The following is a 22194-nucleotide window of genomic DNA, read 5'->3' on the forward strand; positions in this document are numbered from 1 at the left end:
CCTGGCTCCTTTCCTCAGTTTCCACCCTCTGAATTAGCAAGAAGAAGAACAGGAAGGGGCCTGGGACAGCACTGACTCCAGCTGATGCAAGTGTGTGGTTCCCCAGCCCTGGAGCACGGGCCATAATCTGAGAAATGGGCACCTGTATGTGGAGAAGGCGGAATCCACGGCCTCTGCTCCATACTAGCAACCACTGCTTTCACTCAGCACCTTGTCACTTCATATTTTGGCTTCTTCTGTCCATTCCGCTTGTTCATTTAGCACTAACATGTCTCCCTACCTCTAGGATTGGCTCCCCTCAAACCCGTCCTCCACTATTTCCTAGACTTGGCCATCCAGCCATCCCCTGCCTACATAAAAACCTTCAGTGGCTTTTAAGGATAAAGACTGGAGCCTTAAGTATTAAGTAAAGTTCCTCTGTAATCTAGCCCCTGCCTACTCATCACCCTCAGCTTCTGGCCCTCTGCCTAGAAGTGTGTGTCCCAGGAACACCGAAACTTTCATAGTTCCCCTGTCCCCTCCGCTTTACCTGTCATGTCTCACCTCCATACTTTTGCTCATACTGGCCCTCCTCAAAATTCTTCTGCCCTCTTTCCTCCTGTCTCCTTATTTGTCACAGCTCAGGGGTCACCTCCCCCAGAAAGCCTTGCTGTGTCCCCTGGGCTCCGTTTGGTGCGTGTCTCTGATCCCTCCATCATTGCATTTGCTGCATGGGATTATGATGCCCGATGCTGTGTTCTCCCCCCTTCCAGGCAGGGGGCCCCAAGGCAGGGCAATGACATGTTTAGCTTTGTGTCTGCAGCACCTAGAGCAGAGCTTGTCACACACAGGTGCTCAATGCATGCTTGGTGATTTGATGATAACTGATTGATCAGTTCACCGTGAGAAGGAAGTAACATCCTTTACAAGCAGAGTTTGTAACACCTTCTGGAATCCATTGATTGTCCTGTCCACCCTTCCCTAACCTCTCCCCGAGCCTGGCTGGCTGGGTTGGTGCCCCTTACCATTTGGGCTCTCATTCCCTCTTGCCGGTTCTCTGCCCTGCTTCTGCTGTGAATGTAGAGAACGCAGCCATTCTGTGTTCATTCAGCTAACACCTCCATGTGCTCTGTGCTGGCTGGCACTGGGATGCAGAGACACATTAGACAAGGTCCCTGCTCTCAGAAGTCCCCAGCCTGGAGAGGAAGTCAGGCAAGGAAAAAAGCAAATAGTATGTGCTGTGATGGGGGACAGGGTGACACAGTGGATATCCAGTCCAGCCCTCCACAGACTGCCTTGGTTCACATCCCAGCTCCACTGCTGACTGGCTGGCTGTGTGGCCTTGAGCAAGTCCCTTATCTGTTTCCCCATGATTAAAAGAGGGGTAATGATAGTACTTACCTCTTGGGGTTGTGTGGAGATTAAACAAATTCATTCACGTTAAGAGTTTAGCAGAGAGCCGAGCCCCTAGTAAACATCCAGTAAATAATAGCCATTATTATACTAAGCTCAGTATGCTGGGAACACAGAGGAGAGACTGGGCAGATCAGCAGCAGTTATAAAGGACAAAGGATCAAGACATCCATATTTTAACGGGAGTCCAAGAAGAGGCAATTGACATGAAAAACAAATGCATAGTCTCCGGGTGCTTCCTAACTCTTGTGGCCCTCCAGGACCAGCCCCTGGGGAAGCTGATGCATCCAGCTGACCATCTCTCCCTTCTTAGGGCTGACGACTGCTTTTTCGCTTCTCGGAAATTGGACGCAGTGGCCATTGAAGCCAAGTTTAAGCAGGACCTGGGTTTCCGGATGCTGAACTGTGGGCGAACAGACCTGGTGAAGCAAGCAGTGTCTCTCCTGGGACCTGATGGGATCAACACCATGAGCGAACAGGTACAGGGTCTTCTGAGTGTCTGACAGGCATCCCCACTTTCACCATGAGCACGGCCCCATGGCAAGATAGAAACAGTAGGCACTGGACAGCGGCTCCCCCTACTGGTGACGAGGGTGATTTTCTTTCTTTCTTTTTTTAAAAAAAAAAATATAAAAAATACCCTTGTTCATCTTTATAGACGTTGCGCATGATCATTGCAACTGAAATGGAAAATAGAGAAAAATAGGCCTATTCCGGAAAGTAAATAATGCCATCACCCAGATCACCATCATTTATATTTAGTATGTGTCCTTCAAGTTCTTTTTCCAGCATGGTTAAAATTAGTTCTCTGCCTGCCTGTCTGTTACTGCGTCACAGAACAAGTCCAGGCAGCTTTTCACCAAACTTTCAGGGTATGTTTAAGATACACAGAAGTCATTCTGGGGGACCTTCAGAGACACCTCAGAGAGAGGCAGCTGTGTGTCCCCCAAGTGGCTGACACTGATTTACAGTGAAAGGCTGGTGGGTCTACCACTCAGGGAGATGCCCCCTGTGGGTGAAGATATCATGGACAGAGAAAACACACAAGTTTTCCATGTAAAGCCCCAGATGGAAAGTCACAAGGGAGACAGGAAGCTGTTTCTCACATGGACAGTTCATGCAGTGAGTTCCAAGGGAAGGGATAGCAGCTAATAATTTTCATGAGCAGCACCAATAAGCCCTAACGTATACACACACACGAGTTTATTATACAAAAACAAGATTTTATTATATCTTGGTTTTTTTCAATATTTTTTATCAAGGGAATTTGTAATATTAAATATGTTTAAACACTTTTAATGGCTACTTGAAACCATCATATTATTTATTCAGTTAACCATGCCTGGGTTGTTGGATATTTAGGTTGTTTCTAATTACTTGTATCAATAATGCTGAGCTAACTAAACACAAGTCTTCGTTCAAATCTGTGATTATTTCATTAGGGAGATTCTTAAAAGTGGAAATAGTGGCTCAAAGTCATCAACATTCCTTAAGGTTTTTAATCTCAAGTTACTTTCTCAGAGACTGTTTTCTATACACACCCTCCAACTATATGAGTTCCCTATTAATCTTTCACTTGTCTTTTGCCTGTTTTTCATTGGAGCTTTACTGTCTTTCTTTACTTAGAAGAGCTCTTTGCATTTTACGCATATAAAATAACCCTTTATTATAATGTGACAAATAGGTCTCAATTTATTTCTCACCTTTTAATTTTGTTTTCAATTTTATGTCTTCAATGCTGTAATGATTTTCCTTTTTTATTTCTTTTATTGCTTTTATGCTTAGATGTCTTTTATGGTTTTAATTTTTTTCTCCATATCACTAATCAAACTAGAAATGATTTTGGTGTATGGTGTGAGATAAAGCTCTAACTTGTATGTTTTCCCCAATAGCTGCCTTCACAACACTGTTTATTGAAAAATCCATCCCTTCCTTCTGTTGGTTGTGGTACTTTTTAATAAACAGGAGCCATGGGAAAATATGGAATTTCTGAAAGCGATTCCTTTTGCTTATAAATGATAACGTCAAACCAGGTGTCAGTGATGGGGCTACTCTCAGAGGCATCCAATTTCCCTTGACACTGACCAGCAGCTTATAGAGAGTAAAGATGACACTTGTTCTACTGCAAAAGGGAAAATATTAAGGAAACAGTGTTTGTCAATTAGATAGCTTAGATGTTACAGAATCCAGAAAGTTCCCAAGTGCTGTAAGTTGAAAGCAGCCGCTTGTTTTAGCAACACTCTTAGGTCTGCTGAACTCTAAGACAGACAAACAAAAATTTTACAACTTAAGCAAAGATAAATTCAAAAAAGGCAATTTATGCTCCCTTCTGGCCCCCATTTTGGGTTTCAAAATATGGAGGATTGTGACCGTATGTATCATAGGGCTGTTTATTTTTTAATGCTAGGCTTTGAGTACAAGCCTAGTATTCTACACACAAGATTTTCCATTTGTTCTCATCAAGTGACACAGCCACCTTGTAAACCTTCTCCGTTCTCTGGTTTTTAACTCACCGCAGGGCATGACCCCCCTGATGTACGCCTGCGTCCGTGGGGACGAGGCGATGGTTCAGATGCTGCTGGATGCCGGAGCTGACCTGAACGTGGAGGTGAGGGTGCAGAGGGCTGCAGGGCCCATGGGCCTGGCAGTCCCGGGAACAGGCCAGCAAAGAGAGGGGGGCTTCTTTCTCCCGAGAGCCACCCCTGAGGGGCGCTCAGTCCAGCAGATAGGTCACAGCAGCAGACGGATTTCCTCCAGCCCAAGCCCCCAGCCCAACCAAATGCCACGGAGCTGCCAGCATGGATGTTTCACTTAAAAACTACCATTTTTCTCCCAAAATAAGACTTAGCCGGACCATCAGCTCTAATGCGTCTTTTGAAGCAAAAATTAATGTAAGACCCGGTCTTATTTTACTGTAAGACCAGGTCTTATAATATAATAATATAATATATAATGTAATATCATAAAGACTGGGTCTTATATTAATTTTTGCTCCAAACAATGCATTAGAGCTGATTGTCCAGCTAGGTCTTATTTTCTGGAAAACACGGTACCAACGAACCTACAAGGAGCTCCGGCTTTTCCTTGGCTCAGCTGTACCAAGTCTCTGATTCTTACTGCTGATCCATTCCTTCTGGGATTGGGGCAGAGAGCTCTCCTGAGCCATCAGCCCTTTCCCTCTGCCTGATGCAAAGCTGGCCCTTGTTCCCTGAGCTGAGGTGTAGCTCCCTCTCCCCCACCAAATCCTGATTGGCTCACCTGGTTAGCAGAGTTGGAGCCACAGGTCTTAAAGCTGATTGCAAAGCTTTCTTGAGGCAGTGTGGTATAGTAGAAAGCACACCCCTACAGGCTTTAGAACTTGACATTGGCATTCCAATTCTGAAGCTGCTGCATCTTAGTAACTTGCTTTTGTGCTTGGGCAAGTGGTTTAAACTTCTGAGCCTCGATGTCCCCATCTGCGAAATGGGAGAATAATCACACCCATCTCAGAGAGTTGTTGGAAGAAATAAATACAGAGAGTACCTGGCATAGTTTGGGACTCAGTTAATATTGGTTCCCTCCCCCGCCAAGGGTTGTACCGTAGTAGGTGAAGTCACACTTTTTTGCCATGTTCTATGCTGTCTTAAGACCCACTCTCTCCGGCAGCCGGACATTGGCATACTTGGAGGCTGGGAAGTTAGATGTGCTGCAATCCTAACTCAGCAACCCTGAGAAACATTTTTAGTTCAAAATTAGATGCTCTTGAAGTCTTAGTACTGTGGGTTTTTTGGTTTTGGGGTTTTGGATTTTGTTTTTTCTTTTTTTAGTGAGATTTGTATTTATCTGAGGAAAGCAAGCAATAGACATAGTGTTGGATCCAGAACCATTTTGGATCTTTCACGTTTCCAGTATTGGGGATGTTTCCCCCCTGTTACGAATCCCCAAGCACTGTGCAGACCCCAGCAAGGGCTCCTCTGCGTGGGGTCCTGGTGGGGTTCTCTGGTCCTCCCTAGCCCATCCCATGGCTCCCAGCTCATGGCCTTTCCCCAGCGGGTGATGAGTGAACTCAACTGCTCTGAATGAAACAGGCATCGCAGTTACATGGTCCCAGGAAAATTTGGGAGAAAAGCCATGTGCGGGTGCCAACTCTGCAGGACCGCAACCTTAGGTTGCCTGCCACCTGTGTCTTGGCCTGGGGTGTCCTGAGGCCTCTATACCAAAAGGCCAATATCAGAAGCTCATTCCTGGTGTGTCCAGGGTAGGTTTTTTATGCCCCGTTTCCAGTAGCGTAAGGCCCTTGTCCACCAGGAAACCAGCAGAAGAGTGAGATGAGGACACTAGTGAGCTGTGACCTGATGGTGACATTTCTCCATCACATGGGTGGTGGTCTTCCCTGGCAGACCTCCCCTTGCCTGGGATTTGCCGCCACCAGGAATGTCCCCTAATGGTGTGGATGTAATGGTAGTGGCATCTCATGCTATCTGACATCCTGTAGTTCTCAGAACCACCACCCTTCCTTAAGCAGAAAGAGGAGACAGGCAGGTGAGCTTGCTCATTGTAGATGCCATGACAGCTTCTCCAAGGCACCTTAGAGGTAGGTGCTCAGAAGTCATCCATTTACTTCCTTTCAGATGAGAAGCAAAGGAATCTTTATTCTCAGCTACCCCACATCGCCAGCATTTCCCAAGGCACCTTCCAGGATGCCCTTCTGTACGTCTCTAGCCCACATGCCCAGCCACAGACAGGTCAGATTTGCTGGTCTAAGTATTGTGAAGGTCACATTTTTTAAAATAACTTCAATTTGTTTATAGGTTGTCAGTACTCCTCATAAATATCCATCCGTCCACCCCGAGACCCGCCATTGGACGGCTCTGACTTTTGCTGTGTTGCATGGACATATTCCTGTAGTTCAGGTATTAACGTATTTCCCTATCCACATCTGACCTTTAATTTCACCTCTTCCATTATGCAAATCTGTACCCCTCCCAGCATGCATATGCGGTAAGAGATTCATATTGGTTAATTACAGTTAAATATAGCACATTCATATCATATGAATGAAAATATTACATGTAATGATCTATATGGCCCGGCTCTAACCAATATGAAATTATCACGTACCTACAGGCAGCCTCACACACAGAATGGCCAACCTACGAAATTGTTCCCGGTTGCTCGGGGGTGGGGCCTGAGCTGTGGTTTTTGTGGATTGGTTCATTTTATTTGTTGTACCGTGAACGAACATAAAACTTGGCTGGTGTGAGACCTTAGAACCTCCCATTAGGTGTGACCCCGGCATTTACACAGAGTCTAGTGATTTCCAACAGTGGAAAGAAGTATTCTTGTCACCAAGACAACCATTCCAAAAGACACTCACTTGGATCCCAGTTCTTGAGAATCGGATCCAGGAGATCTAGCATAGGGCCTTCGCATGTGTCTTCTGAAACAGCTCCCCAAGCATGGAGAGATGTCCTCATCCGAGGTCCTTGGGCACATAATGTGTATTGCTTGCACCTTTTCTGGCTGTTGTAGCGTTGGTGTCCAGTGAATAGCCATCTAATAATACATTCTAGATCTTAAACGTGGTCTTCGCTTCGTCGAAAAAGAGAGATCAGCATCCGGGTCCATGACCACCGCTGACTCTATAGGTAGTGCTGTGCTTTAGGGACATCAGGAACTCACCTCCTTTTGTGTGGTCCAAGCCCCTGAGAAGTGTCGGGGCAGGGCACAGAGGGGCAGGGACCACTAGGCAGTGCTGGAATTCCATCGGAATCCTTTGTTGTTTCCTAGGCTATGGGAATCCTGAAGACAGATCCAAAGTCACGTTTCAGGAGGTTGAGTGTGCGACGGGTCACACTGCGACCTGGCTTCTGCCTGCAGAACGTCATACCCAGTCCACTCCTAGTGGAGGAATCTAAGAAAGACGGGGTCAGAGGTGGCCCGGCGGACTCAGATGCCATCCCTTAACAGGCAGTGGCATCCCTAGTCTTTAAATCAGGAATAGGAGCAGTGGGCGGCCCAGCAAAGCCAAACAGAAGTTAGACCACCTGTCTGGTGCAGGTGCACCAGTCATGGAATGCCAAGGAGGCGGCCCCCTCCTGGCTGCGCCCCCAGGGATCCCCGGATAGGTAATAAAGAAAGCAGACACCCCGCTTCCCCCATTTCACGTCAGTAATAGCACATTTACCTGTGAGTGAGGATCTGGCCTGTACAGAATCTCAGGTTTTAAGAAGCACAGATATCTTAGGGGATGCACAGAATGGAGTCCTATGAAGCAAAAAGCTCACTCTGCCTCTTTCTCATCATTGATCCTGGTAGCCAAGAAGCTGAGCATCTGTTGAACTGTCCCCTGAGCTAGCCGGAGTGTTCTAGAAGGGATTCTTGCCCTGGTTGGCCCTGGGAGGGGGGGCAGTCCAAAAGGTCCTTCAGAACTCTGATTCTGTGGTTCTGAGAGACCACTGTCATGCTCTCTGACCCAAAAAGGGACTCATACAGCACGCTGGTGCTGTGGGCTTCTAGCTCGGTGCTTCTAGAAACATGGATGTATGCGTAAATCATCTGGAAAGCTTGTTAAAATGCAGACCCATTCAGAGGGTCTGGGGTGGGGCCTGAGAGCCAGTGTTTCCAACAAGCTCCCAGGTAATGCTGATAATGCTGGTCCCTGGACCACACCTCGGGCACTCACAGGCTCTAGAAGATACGAGAGGCTCAGTTCATCCTTGAGGTACAATTCCCCTCACCCTGTGCACGTGGTCACTGACCCAGAGGGAGAGCAGGACATTAGCCTTTCACCGATTTCCACCCACTTTTTTCTGACCCCTCCTCACAGTGCATGCCCTTTAAACGTTTCAATGGCCACTTTTCCTCCGCAGCTCCTCCTGGATGCCGGGGCCAAGGTGGAAGGCTCTGTGGAGCACGGCGAGGAGAACTATTCGGAAACGCCCCTGCAGCTCGCAGCCGCCGTAGGTAAGAGTTGCTGATTCTCGCCCTGGCCGAGGGTCTCCAGCACCGTGATACGTCTGTGACTGTATCTTTGCTATTATATCTCTTATGAAACCCCCTTCTCTGGGCTTGCAGGCAATTTTGAGCTGGTTAGTTTGCTGTTGGAGCGTGGTGCGGACCCCCTGATAGGAACCATGTACAGAAATGGAATTTCTACCACCCCCCAGGGTGATATGAACTCTTTCAGCCAGGCTGCAGCCCACGGACACAGGTAGGCTAGGACGGGCCTAAGCCACAAGGTCCCAAAGTGGTGCTTGTTAAAAATGCAGATTCCCAGGCCTACCCCAGACCCACTGCATCTCTGGATGTGGGGCCCAGAGGCAGTCCAGGCCCCAGCCTGGCCAGACTGGTCTTAACTTCCAGCTTTCTGCTGAAGAGCCAGCTTCATGCAGCACACATTCACTTAGCCTGGCTTGTTTTGTCGTTTCCCAACCAGCATTCACCTCCCGGAGACTTCACTCTTGGCCAGTGTTAGTCAGACTACATCACGTCTCTGAAGTGAAGTGAGAAGAATCCATTTAAAAATAATAAAATCCTTCGTGTTTGGTTACTTCCTATCTACCATTCCTTTAGGATTTACCCCCATCCGGATTTATTACACAGAACCCCAAGTAAAGCAAATTCACTGGGGGGCGGGGAGGTGCAGGCTGATGGTTAAAAGGGCCGAGTTCTAGAGCCTCCTAGATATTTAAGGAAAACACTGAACTCCCACTTGTCCCTGAGGAAACACAGCCAGTTGTGCCCCACCATCTCCTCCATCCCCGAAACACAGTGCCCGTGGCCAGGCCTCCGAAACCACCACCCCGGAGTTGGTCCCGTCATTCCCTTGTCCCAAGTGAGTGGTGTCCCCACTTCCCCTGTCCCGGCAAAGCCCTTCCATCTCTGAGTGTCTTCCTCTCTGGGTTTATGATTGACAGGAATGTGTTCCGCAAACTGCTCGCTCAGCCAGAGAAGGAGAAGAGTGATATCCTGTCCCTGGAGGAGATTCTGGCTGAGGGGACTGACCTGGCAGAGACAGCCCCGCCCCCCCTGTGCGCCAGCCGCAACAGCAAGGCCAAACTGAGAGCCCTGAGAGAGGCCATGTATCACAGCGCTGAGCATGGCTACGTGGATGTCACAATTGATATCAGGAGCATAGGTCAGTTCTGAGCACCCTTTACCTCTGGGCACAGCCCCACTGCCCACCCAGCTCTAGGTCTTTCTCACACACACACACACACACACGTACACACACCCCACACGGGCTCAGGAAACTTCTCACATACTGACTAGAGTACTTCCAGGCTGCACACACACACACTGTCCCCATTGACAATGACATCCTGCCAGCCCTGAAGACCCATCCTCAGGTCATCTTTCCATGATTCCCAAACTCTGGACCCTGGGAAGTTAGGAATTTTAATCACCTGGGAGCTTGTCTGAATACAGATTGCCAGGCCCTACACCCAGAGGCTCTTCAGTTGAGGGTCTGGATGGATAAAGGCTGGAAATCTTTATATTTAACAATCATCCCAGGTGGTTCCCAGTGGTTGGGGAATCACTGCTCAGAGCACCCAAACGCATGAAGCTGCAGCCGGAGGGGCAGCAGCTACCATGAGGAGATGAGGGCATCCCTTCCTTACCATGGCTTAACCCACTGAGCTTCAGTCGGCCAGAGCCACTCTCAGGAAAAGCTTGGGGTGGCTCTTCCTTGAGTGAGGTAGCCCAGAGCCATCTCCTCCATGTATCTGGGGACCAGGCTAGACCAGCCATCACCAGTCTAGCGTCATTAGCACCCCTGCACAGGAACGATGGGACCTAACCTAGGCCTTAAACACAGGGTGTGACAGGTGAAGGTAGACTGAGGGCCTGAGAAGGGGCCCCCTGTCGCGGTTCTGGAAATGGGCCTGTCTCACAGAGCAGCTGTTTAGTATGTGAGACATTTGTACCTCTGCCCTGCGAGCCTACTTACTGTATTTCCCTGAAAATAAGACCTAGCCAGACCATCAGCTCTAATGCGTTTTTTGGAGCAAAGTTAATATAAGACCTGGTCTTCTTCTTATCTAATATAATATAATATAATATATTACCCGGTCTTATATTAATTTTTGCTCCAAAAGATGCGTTAGAGTTGATGGTCCAGCTAGGTCTTATTTTCGGGGAAACATGGTCGCCTGACGATGCAGCTAGAGACCTAATGGTCAGCTTGTTATACACAATAGCGAGACATGCAAGTTCTCTCGTCTGCCTCACCACGAGAGGAGAGAAGCACATCACAGCAGTCAGCTGCTGGAGAGGTTTCTGTTGAAGGAGGTAGACCTGGTAAAGTGCCTGCAGACGGAAATGTGGTTTTGCACAGGGGAAGGGGAGCAGCTGCTATAGCCTCCCCGTCTCCTTATTCAGTTACCTGTCTTAGCCAGAGCAATAGATGGTGGAGCCCACCGGTGGGTTTCACCAGCTCTCAGCTCTCATCTGGGCATGGATGTGCCATCCAATCCTAGGCAAGACTCTGCCCCTCCCTGAGCTTCTCCCTGTCCAGAATGCAGAGGGAATGGAAACGAATGAAGTCAGCACTCAGAACTATGTAATAGGCATAAGTTGTGTGCATAATAAGTCCAATATTCTGCACCATAATTGTATGTTGGAAAATGCAGTCCCTGATAATATGAGTAGCATGCAGAAATGGACACGCATAGTTAAGGGAATTGAATTATGACCTTTAATTTCAACTTCTGCAAGTCTCTGGGGGAAAAACCAACACTGGTTCTATTCATCACAAGTCTTTCTCTTAGTCTCATAATTGGATCATGTCCTGGGGAAAGGCCAAGTTTTCCATAAAAACATGCCTTCTCTTGTGGTTGTTTTCTGCCTTGCCCTCTCCTCCCCGCCCTGCCCCTCCCGTCCTCACCTCCCAGGTGTCCCGTGGACCCTGCACACATGGCTGGAGTCCTTGCGGATCGCCTTCCAGCAGCACCGCAGGCCTCTCATCCAGTGCCTGTTAAAGGAGTTTAAGACCATTCAGGAGGAAGAATACACGGAGGAGCTTGTTACCCAAGGCCTGCCCCTGATGTTTGAGATCTTGAAGGCCAGCAAGGTACGAGGGGTTTAATGCTATTGTGGTCATCGGCAGCAAACTAGGCTGGAGGTTCCCGATCTCTGTGCTCCCTTAGCCTGCTCCTGCCCTTCGGGTAGGATCCCTGTGTTAATGGCCATTGGATGGGGGGTGCACCCCAGCTGGATAAAGCTACTTGTGTGGTCATTTGTGGGTGGGGCAGCTGTTTGGCTGAACACCTGTTATGTTCCAAGGCACTTGGGCACAAAAGTAGAAAGATAACTTCTAACCCAGGGAACTTGCGCGAAAGCTGGGAGATATACCAACACATGTGCCCCAAAGGCATCTGAGATGGTTTATGAAACAATGTAAAATTGGGTGGCACAGGCTCTGAGAGGTGTGAGACGATCAGAGAAGGTGCCATTGAGGTGCCGAGACTAGAACAGGTCTGACGGACAGATAGGAGGCCAGCAGGCAGAGGGAAATGGGTGCAGCACCCTGGATGGACAGGGCCCTGCCGAGGTTCCTGGGAGCCAAGCCCTGGGGAAGGCTTTTCGGGTACAGAGGATTGGGTAAGCCCAGCTCTGACCCCTTGAGAGTCACCCCTTTTTCATGGGCCCCTAACTCCTCCTGGCACCTGCATTCACAGCAACAGGGAAATGCAACAATGCTTTCGAAACCCCAATCCAGCCCTTGGGCTATCATGCCATCAGCTCTTAAAAATCTCTTTGGGGTCACTTATGTGGTGATACCATAGAGACACCCAGTCCTTGCCAGTGGGCCGTGTGGCATTGGGTATGTGGGTGGGTGGGGAACTCTGAGAATGGACAGCTGTGGCATACCCTCCTCCGGCCAGCCATCGGGGTGGAGAGCCCAGGTCAGGGTGACAAAGGCCCCACCACTGTGGCTGTGGAAGCACCAGGGGGACCTGTCCACTTCAGAGTCTGTGAGGAGTTTGTGCCCCAGCCAAGACATACCCCAAGATTTCCCAGGGGCCACAGACGACAGGATAGCACAGTGGTTTAGAGCCTGAGCTCTGGAGCCCAACTACAGGAGTTCAAACCGGGCTCTGCCAGTTACTGGCCTTGTGACCCCAGTCAGGTTATTTAACTTCCCTCTGCCTCAATTTAACTAACCTCTTAGGCTGGTTGTGAAGATAAAATGAGTCAATGCCCTTCAAATTGTCCCTGCCACTTAGTGAGTGCTTTATAATCTCTATCGTAATGATGGCCTCAGCAGGGGATGTGGTACCTCCAGTATTTCCCAAGGGGTGTTCTGCAGAAACCATCCCCAGAGACCAGGAGCCTGTGAATACCAATGTGTATCCAGCCGAATGTCAGCCCCCTCTTCTCAGGATAACATTACCCCAATTTCTCTACTGCAGAGCCTTGAATAGCCTAATTCACAAAGGCAATCAGGTGTTTCCCAAACTCACCTGACCTTGGAACCCTTTTGTAGTGAGCTGTCTCAAGACATATTAAATGAGAACTTTCTTAAGCTAAAATATATAGTTCCTATTTCCCATACGCCTAAGCACATTATAAGGATTAACTCATTTAATCCTCACAAGCAACCTTTCAAGCAAGTACTATTCTTATCCCCGTTTAACAAATGGGGAGACCAAGGCACAGAGGGGGTGACTAACTTGCCCAAGGTCACACAGCTGATAAGTGGCAGAGCTGGGACTGAACCCAGGCGATCTAGCCCGAGCACCAGCCTCTTACCCCTTTGCCTCAGAACAGGCTTTGTGGAACTCTGGGGTCCCTCTAAGACAGTGGAGCCTGTGAAGTCACGGGGTAAATAGGCCTCTGAGCCAAAAAGGCAGCGTGGGTTCTGCTGCCAGACTGGCTGATGGGCTGCCTGTGACAGTGAAAAGGGCAGCAGGGATGGTCCCACAGTAAGGCAGCAGCAACCCCGCCAGCTGCTTTTTGAGCCTGGAGCACCTGGCCTGGGGTCCAGAGCGAGTCCCATTCAGTCTTCTCATGAACGCCCCGTCCTTAGCCCAGCATCTCAGGGTCCCCTTCAGGCTGGATTGGTGTTTGACGTCAGTTGACATCAGGTCCCACCGAGGCCCAAAATGGGAGCAGGTGTGCGGGGCCTCGGGTAATGAGCCTCAGCAGTGCCATTGAGAGCAAAACCTGCTGGAAGCTTTCAAAACCAAATGCTCCCTGCCTCTCACCCCTCACCCCCCACTCCCAACTTGAAAATAGATAAGAAGGCTTTCACCTGAAATCACCTAAGAAACCACCTTCGTGAAAAACATTTCCAGTTCTGTTCCCAGGGTCTGGTGTTCTAATTGGGTTTTGTTTGGGGGTGGTTTTTTGTTTGTTTGTTTTCCTTCACACTATAGTGGGAATTCCAAAAATTACTGAGGCATCCTGTGTTTTAAGTAAACCTAACCTATGGATTTTGAAAGTAAACTTTATTTTGAAGTCTGACATACATACAGAAAAGCGCCCAGATCATTACAATAGAGCCTAATGAATTTTCACAAGGTAAACAAACCTACCTGTGTGGTCAACACCCAAACCAAGAAATAGAACAGCTAGCACCCCGCCGCCCCGTCCTGCCCCACTTAGCCACTACGTCCCAAGCGGCAGCCAACAGCTCTGACAGCCGCAGCTGGGGGCCAGGAAGAAGGGAGGGGCCTTTGCTAGGATGTGTGGACTAGAGCCTGCTCCCAGACAGCTGTACTGATTGATCATTGAGGGTGGGAGGAGCCAGAGATGGGGCAGGGCAGCTTCTTGTAGGAAGAGGCAGTCAAGGAAGGAGGGTGTATTCAAGAGTCCGATTTGTTCTTGCATGGGGTTCAATGGCAATCCCTACTGGTGAAGTGTGGTATTACACATCACATATACCAGGCATGAAGGAAAAGGTGACAAAGTGTGAAGTCAGGCATTCCCCAAGCCTGGGTGATAGCCCTGTGGTCAGATGCTGTGGGTTTATTTTGCTTTTCTCTTTCTAGGTTCTTGAGGTAGAAGCTCAGACTATTGATTTGAAACTTCCTTTTTTCTTATGTATGCATTTGATACAATACATTTACTTCTCAGTTCTACTGTAGCTGTGTCCCAGTTTTTGATGTTTTATTTTCATTCTGCTCAGTGCATTTTTATTTCCCTTGAAACTTCCTTTTTGACTCATGGCTTATTTAAAAGTGTGTTATTTTGTTGCCAAGTATTTGGAGATTTTCTGTTGTCTTTCTGTTTCTGATTTCTACTTTGATTCCACTGTGGTTGGAGAACATATTCTGTATTATTTCAATCTTTTAAAAATTTTGAGATTTATTGTAAGGCCCAGGACATGGTCTATCTTGGTATGGGTTCCACAGGCACTTGAAAAGATGTGCTTTCTGCTATCGTTGAGTGGCGTGTTCTATACGTGTCGATGACATCTTGTTGGTTATGATGTTGTTCTATATCGTATACATTTTCCGTCTAGTTATTCTAGTTGAGGGAGGGAGTGTTAAAGTCTGCAGTTATCATTGTGGATTTGTCTGTTTCCCCTTTCAGTTCTATCAGTTTTTGATTCACGTACTTTGCTGCACTATTATTTGGGGCATACACATTGAGGACTGCAGTGTCTTCTTGGTGTCTTAACCCTGTTTTCATTATGTAATGCTCCTCTCTGCATCTGCTAATTTTCTTTGAAGTCTCCTTATTCTGATATTAATATCACCATTCCTGCTTTCCTTTGATTAATGTTTGATATTTTTTCTATCCTTTTACTTTCAACTTGCCTATGTCATTATATTTGAGGTGATTTTCTAATAAATAGCATGTAATTGGGCTTTTCATCCACTCTGCCAATTTCTGTCTTTTAATTGGAATATTTAGACCATTTATATTTTATTCAGTTATTGATACTTTAGGGCTTAAGTCTGCCATCTTATTTTTTGTTTTCTGTGTGGTCTTTCTTTTCTTTTTCCTGCCTTTCTGTGGAGCACTTGAACATTTTTTTTAGTTCAATTTTTATTCATCTATAGTGTTTTTGAGTATATCTCATTGTATAACTTTTTTTAGTGGTTGCTTGATGTATTACATTATATATACATAACATTGAAATCTACTGGTGTCATCATTTTACCAGTTCAAGTGAAGTATAGAAACCTTATCTCCCGTCATATCCCTTTACCCTCACCCATTTATGACATAACCGTCTTTAAATATTTCATCTACATACATTTAGATCCACATCAGACTGTTATAATTTTTGCATCAACCATCAAACATAATTAGGAACCTCAAGAGGAAAAAGAAAGCCTATTATATTTGCCCATATTTTTGCTTACCATATTCTTTCTTCCTTCCTGATGTTCCAAAGTTCCCTCTTTTATTTTTACCTTTCTGTTTCAAGAACTTCCTTCTGCTGTTCTTTTAGGGTAGGTATCCTGGTGACAAATTCTCTTAATTTTCCTTCATCTAAAAATGTCTGATTTCCCTTTAATTCCTAAAGGAATAAAACCAGTAAATATTTTTACTGGTTATTAATTACTTAATATTTTTCTTTAAGTCATCTTACCTTCCCTTAAATGTATTTAGAAAGAAACATTATATTACTACCATAAATAGAAAACTCAACACTTTCCATGAATAGAAGGTATATATCAAAATAAAAGGGTGATGATTGAAAAGCACTTCAAGTTCATTGTATGTTCAAGTTCATCTTGTACACAACTTCACTGGGGTGTGTGACACATTCGGGGCTATGTGCTGACCTCGGGGAATCCCTCTGGGGCCGTACAACCTGCCCACCTCTACCTTTTCCAGGTGTGCTCCAGCAGAGAGGGGCTCACTGCTCACAAGTCAGCCCAGCATATTCGGCCCGTCTGTAGGGATGAATCGCTATTGATGATGGATTGAGGCAAAGAATTCACTGTCAGTGACCCTGGAAAGTAACAGTAATTCCACATTCTCTTGATTTTGAGATACAGTTTTTTGTACCTTTTTGCATTTCTCAATTTGAAATGGATCTTAAAGATGGATGTGTATTTTTATTGCATTGAGTTTTTTTTCTTTTCCTAAAAGCTGCTAGTAATTCTATGACATTTTAGAATCTAGAAAAATAGAGATTAATTTTAATTATGGGAAATTGCTGTTTCATGGGTTCAAAAATGGTCAAATATTGACACTTGCCTTTTGTTCAACCTAATGTTGTATTGTGATGCATTATCTTTTTGAACCCTCATAGCAACCTCACCAAGGAGGTATTTTAAATCCACTTTGGAAGAGAACGCCGAGGCTCAGAGAAGCTGAGTAATTTTCCTAAGGTCTCAGAGCTAGTAAGCGAGGAGCCAAGACTGGGCCCCCCCACTCCATCTGGTCCATGTTTTTACCTGTGTAGAACCCCTGCCTAAACCACCTGTAAAGGACTTTTGGGACAGTCCTAGCACTCCTTTGCAAAGAAAAGAAAGTGTTTTGGTATCTTTTTAGGAGAGGAGTGAGAGGCAGAGCATGAAAGGAAAGATGTCAGCCCTGAAATCCACAGGACTCCATCTTAGAGAGTCTCCTGGTAACTGGGATTAAGGATTTTGCTTCATTCCCGTTTAGTTCTCTGTGGCCGCACAGTTCCGAGTCCTGAGGACCCAGTTCCTCTTGGCTGAGACAGTTCCTCTGACTTTCCTTGTTTTTGATGACCTTGACATTTTGTGGAGTACTAGTCAGATATTTTGTAGGATGCCCTCTAGTAGAATATGTGATGTTTTTCTCATGATTAAACTGGGGCTATGGGTTTTGGGGAGGAAGATCACAGAGGTAAAGTGCCATTCTCATCACATCTTATCAAAGGTACATTCTATCAATATGAATTATCACCACTGATCACCTGACTGAGGTAGTGTTTATCAGGTTTCTCCATCACAAACTCACTACCCCCTGCCCCCCCCCCCCATTTCAAGACTGCAGCGCTCTTTGAAATCAAGTCTCTGTGGGCAGTCCTCCCTTAGGAGTGGGCAGTTATGCTCCTCCCAGATAATGTTTGAGTATTTGAGCGTTGTGCATTTGGAGTTGACATAGCCAGACCTTGTCTTTCCTTTCTCAGGTGACATATTAAAGTTAGTAAGTGAGGTTGACCTGTGAGTTCCTGGAGAGGAGGGGTCTTGCCCTGCCTGCTTTTAACTGCCTTGAATACAGCTCCTTTCACAGAGCAGGACACCTTCTAGATGCTTAAGTAATGTTGAATTGAATTAAAACCACCACCCCCACCCCCACCCCCAAAAAAAAGCCCCACAGAAGAGTCCACTGGCCGCTCAGGTCCTTCTCAGAGGCCACCAAGTCCAGAAAATGGATTTTCATTCCTTCATCATGAATGGATGAAACGGGGCTGACTCACCAGCAAGGCTCACAAGACAAACCCTGGTCCAGATGAGTGACACCAGTGCTACTCATCAGTCTGCCCAGAGCATCTTGCAGAGGACAGCCTTGTCTTATCTTGTGATCTGCAAGTACCTATTGAGCGTCCACAGTTTGTCTGGCACTCTGAGGTCTCAGGGATGACGAAATGTAGTGTCCCTGAGGTTCACGCAACACAAGGTGTATTAGTGTTCTTTGTATTGCTACAGTAACAAACCGCCAGAACTCAGAGGCTGAAGACGACACCCGTTTGTTATTTCATGGGTCAAAAGTCCAGGCATAGTGTCTCTACTGCGTTCTCTGGTGAGGGTCTCACAAGGCCAACATTAGGTGTCAGCAAGGCTGTGCTTCTTTCTGGAGGCTCTAGGGAGGAATCCACTTGCAAGCTTATTCAGATTTGAGTAGAATGCAGTTCTTTGTGGTTGTAGGACTGAGGTCCCATTTCCTTGCTGGCTGTCAGCTGGGGGTCACATTTTCTTCCTAGTATCATGGTCTGCTTTCCCTCTGAAGCGCGCCATGTGCCCCCCGCCCCCATCTTCAAGCAACAGCACAGCGAGTCCTCAAGCTTCTAATCCCTCTAACTTCCTCTCCTCCCTCACCTTTTAAACTTTTTTTCTATTAGAGTTGACATACAATATTATATTAGTTTCAGGTATAAAATATCCCTCCTCTCTTCTGGATTCCTTTTCTGCCTCTGAGTATAAAGGCCCACCCAGGTAATCCAGGATGATCGCCCTCTTTAAGGTCAGCTAATTAGTAACTTTAATTACTCCTACAGAGTCCCCTTTGCCTGCAAGGTAACATATTCACAAGCGGGATTTCTCAGGACACTCAGTCCCAGGGATTAAGGCAGGCGTCTCCTGGGGGCCATAATCCTGCCTACCACACAGCGCTTCTCGAACATGCCTGGGAGTCCCGTGCAGAGCGTGTTACTGTGGCTCCTGGCTCAGTGGGCCTCAGGTGAGAGTCTGCATCCCTGCACTGTCCACGGTGACGCTTCTGCTGCTGGTCGATTGAGCACGTTTCAGTGGCAGAGCCTTAGAGCAGAGGAAACCAATTTACAGCCCCCAGCCCAGGTCAAACCCAAGACAGAATTTCAGTACATGAAACCGGGGGCTCGCAAACCTAAGGGAGCATCAGAATCACCAGGAAACTTGTGAAAATACAGATTGCTGGGCCCCACCCCTAGCATTTCTGAGTCAGAAGGTCCGGGATGGGATCTCACAGGCCCCTAGGGGATGCTGACGCTGCTGATAAGGGGACCACCTTCTGAGAACCGCTGCGTGAAGCCAGGAGACAGGCAGTCACTTTGCATGAAGTGACAGGAGCATTTAACACCCTCGGTTTATAAGGCATCGTCTTTGAAAGCAGAGTCCCTTTTTCCATCCAATATGATTGCATCCCCTTAGGCACCTCTGTGGATCCTGTCTGAAGTGACATGGTGCCTTTTGGGATCTCCTCCACTTTAATCAAAGGGTTGGATTTTCTTTTCATGCGCTGAGCTGTATCCTTCTGCTTGGGGAACACAAAGAATTAGACTGATGAATAGCTTGCACCACTGACATCATTAGTTGTTCCAAACCCATCCTTTAAAATCAAATAGAATATGTGTTGTTTTTATCACAAAAGCACTGTTTGTTTGTTGTAGAAAATATAGATACAAAGAAAACATAATCCCACCCAAAGGTAGTTACTGTATTCTTCCAGACCTTTTTTTATAAATACTTGTCAATCCAAATACGTATATACGGCTTTATTTCCCAGAATACATGCTACAAACTGTGTTGTAACCTACTTTTTAAAATACATTATAAATGTCTATCGAACCCCCCTTTGGAGCCCCAAGTTTCAACCCCCTTCACCCAATAAAAGGCATCCAAGTGCTGTGAAACGTGGCTCTCCTGCACACCTGCAGTTGGAGGGAGCTTGGGGAACAGCATTGGGCCCCCACAGGGAAGAGGCAAAACCATGAAGAACGGGCATCAGTCAGAAACAGGTTCCTTCGTCCCTGAGCAATAATCAGTGGCAGCTGTGGTTCTGGGTGGCACAACTGTTTCCTCCCCCCTTTTTTGGAGAAAGTGCTTCAGCTGAGTACTCCTGATGCAGAAATGCCTCCGCACCAGAATCAAATTCATAAGAAAGCTGAATCAGGACCATTTGTGCCTTGGTGATAGAGACAGTCACGAGATCAAAAGGGTTTCCTGCTGGTATCTCCAGGACATTAGCTGCTTCCAGAATTTTGGAGTATTGATAAATGTTTGAGGTAGAAACTTATTTTCCATTCCATGAGTTCCAAAACCTGTTTTCCAATGGAGAGTAAATGAGTAGGGCAAGAGAGAAGGATTTTAATTACAAATTAATCTTTCACCAACAAACCTACTAGAAATAGCTGAGAAACAGAGCACGCAACCCAGGGCTTGCCAGGACAAACTGAATATGTGATGCCCAGGGCAATTTCTCTTGGAACCTGTGGTGAGTTTGTGGGCTCCTCTGGCCTGGGGGGTCACACCCCTGGCAACAGCTTTGATGAGGTCGTGCACAGCCCCCGCAAGGTGAGCTGTTCTTTCTTTTCCGCAGAACGAAGTGATCAGCCAGCAGCTGTGTGTCATCTTCACTCACTGCTATGGGCCCTACCCCATCCCCAAGCTCACGGAGATCAAGCGGAAGCAGACCTCGCGCTTGGGTAAGTGTTTCTCTGGCGCTGCCCTAAAGTGAGCTATTGCTTTGTGATTTGAGGACGCAGAGGGAACAAACGCCATAAAAGAAGGGTGGGGGGGCGGTTATTCAGGGACAAACAAGATAGATACAGGAGTCAAGCAGGGGGAGATCAGGATATCACCTTTGTCACGTGATCAAACTGGAGAATATACCTGAGGAAGAGGAACACGGAGACTCACCGATAACCTCCTTCCTCTGACTGAGGGATTTTCTCCCGCAGTCACAGGCAGTAACAGCAAGGCCTCCCCAGCTCTGCAGGCAGGTGGATTCCAAAAGCAGGCTGAGCTGTGCATGGCAGCTTTTTCCCCTCTCCTCTCCCTTCTAAGACATCCCTCTTCCTGCCTGAGGAGGAATGAGCAGACGACAGTGACTGGCCAGCAGTGTTGCTCGAATGGGGTCCTTCTGTAAGGAACTAGGAGGATGAGGGAACAAGTACCGCCCCCACCCCCACCCCCACCCCACCCCCCCCCACACACACACACACACTGGGGAACTCACCTGAGCTGAAGAGACTGGCAGCGATAACCACTTTCTATTCTTCTTGGACACTTGCATTGAGCCAAGCGCCTGACCGACCCTGTCTCAAGCCCCCCCCCCCCCGTGTTCCCCCCCCCCAGGAGGCAGGCACTACAGTCATCCTGTCACAGCTGAAGAAAGGGAGGCTCTGCAGAGCCTGCAGTATCGGATCAGGTGGGGCAGGGCCTGAACCCAGGTCCACCCGAAGCTGTGATTCCATCATTCTGCGGTCCCAGCTTCTGGGATTTTCCAGGAGACAACCTTTCCATCAGGCACTGATTTCATTCAGAGGATCTTGGGGCTGCTGAAGCCTTGTTGATCAGAGTCCGGGGGAGGGGGGGGGGATACTCGGCTTCCTTGAAACCTGAAACATGAGCTGTCAGTTGCAGTGGCCTGTCTCCTTGCTGCCTGGGGAGTTATATTCAGGATAGGGGATTCCTTTTACAGTGAAGATTGGGGAACTTTCCAACTTCCTAGCTCCTTTTCTTGTAAAGACTGGGAAATGTTTGAGCACTGGAAGCATCTGAAAATTCTACTCTTTAGCAAAACCATTACTTTTGAAACAGGTGAGCTAGTTTAAATGAGTGAAAAGGCTGAATTCATGGAACCGTTTTAAAGTGTTTTTGTTCCTGTCTTGAATAACGGGTTCATATAAATGACACAACTTTTTTTGCTAAATGAAAAACTTAGCAGCTGAGTCAAAGGTTATCTGTTTCTCTTTCCACCCATTCTGTGGGCAAATCAGGATGTACCAAAACTACAAGTATTCCCACCTTGTAGAAAATAGGTGTTAATTAAAATGTTATAAGCACAACAAATTATAAAGACCAATCATATTAATAGATGTTAGAGACTGAAGGGTATATTCTCACGACATAGCAATTCTCTGATATCTGGGTGTCTTACAAGACACCCTTGTTAGAGCAAATATTTGCAAGGGCTGTTTTAATGGCACGGCATAAAAGTCTGCTTTTCTGTAACTATAGGAGAAAAAGGAACATTTTTTTCCTCCAGAACTTACTGAGATTTCTTTTATCAGCAACTTTAAGGGAAGGGTATTTGTTTTCTGTTTTGTTTTGTTTTGCCAAGCTTTGGAATTCCAAGTGTTAGCACAAGAGAAGGAAGGCAAGCCTGAGAGCCTCAAAGCTCACAATAGGGAAGAAAAAGGGAGAACATATCATTATTAATAAATGGAATATAGAGCATGGA

General features: G+C 46.9%; 1 protein-coding gene across 5 annotated transcripts in view; it reads left to right on the forward strand.

Annotated features, from left to right (window-relative positions):
- The window catches only part of ABTB3 (ankyrin repeat and BTB domain containing 3), a 278504-nt gene that overhangs the window by 236778 nt on the left and 19532 nt on the right, over positions 1–22194 (forward strand). For 2 of the 5 annotated variants that reach the window (XM_074326261.1, XM_074326265.1), the window contains 8 exons: positions 1706–1871; positions 3911–4000; positions 6183–6284; positions 8244–8337; positions 8449–8584; positions 9291–9511; positions 11268–11446; positions 20329–20434. In XM_074326261.1, the coding sequence (XP_074182362.1) occupies positions 1706–1871; positions 3911–4000; positions 6183–6284; positions 8244–8337; positions 8449–8584; positions 9291–9511; positions 11268–11446; positions 20329–20434 (1094 nt within the window). The remainder of the gene's footprint in view (positions 1–1705; positions 1872–3910; positions 4001–6182; positions 6285–8243; positions 8338–8448; positions 8585–9290; positions 9512–11267; positions 11447–20328; positions 20435–22194) is intronic. The other 3 variants (XM_074326262.1, XM_074326264.1, XM_074326263.1) reach the window with 3 other exon arrangements.

This window comes from Rhinolophus sinicus, linkage group LG02, assembly GCF_036562045.2.
Source record: "Rhinolophus sinicus isolate RSC01 linkage group LG02, ASM3656204v1, whole genome shotgun sequence".
Lineage (NCBI taxonomy): Eukaryota > Metazoa > Chordata > Mammalia > Chiroptera > Rhinolophidae > Rhinolophus > Rhinolophus sinicus.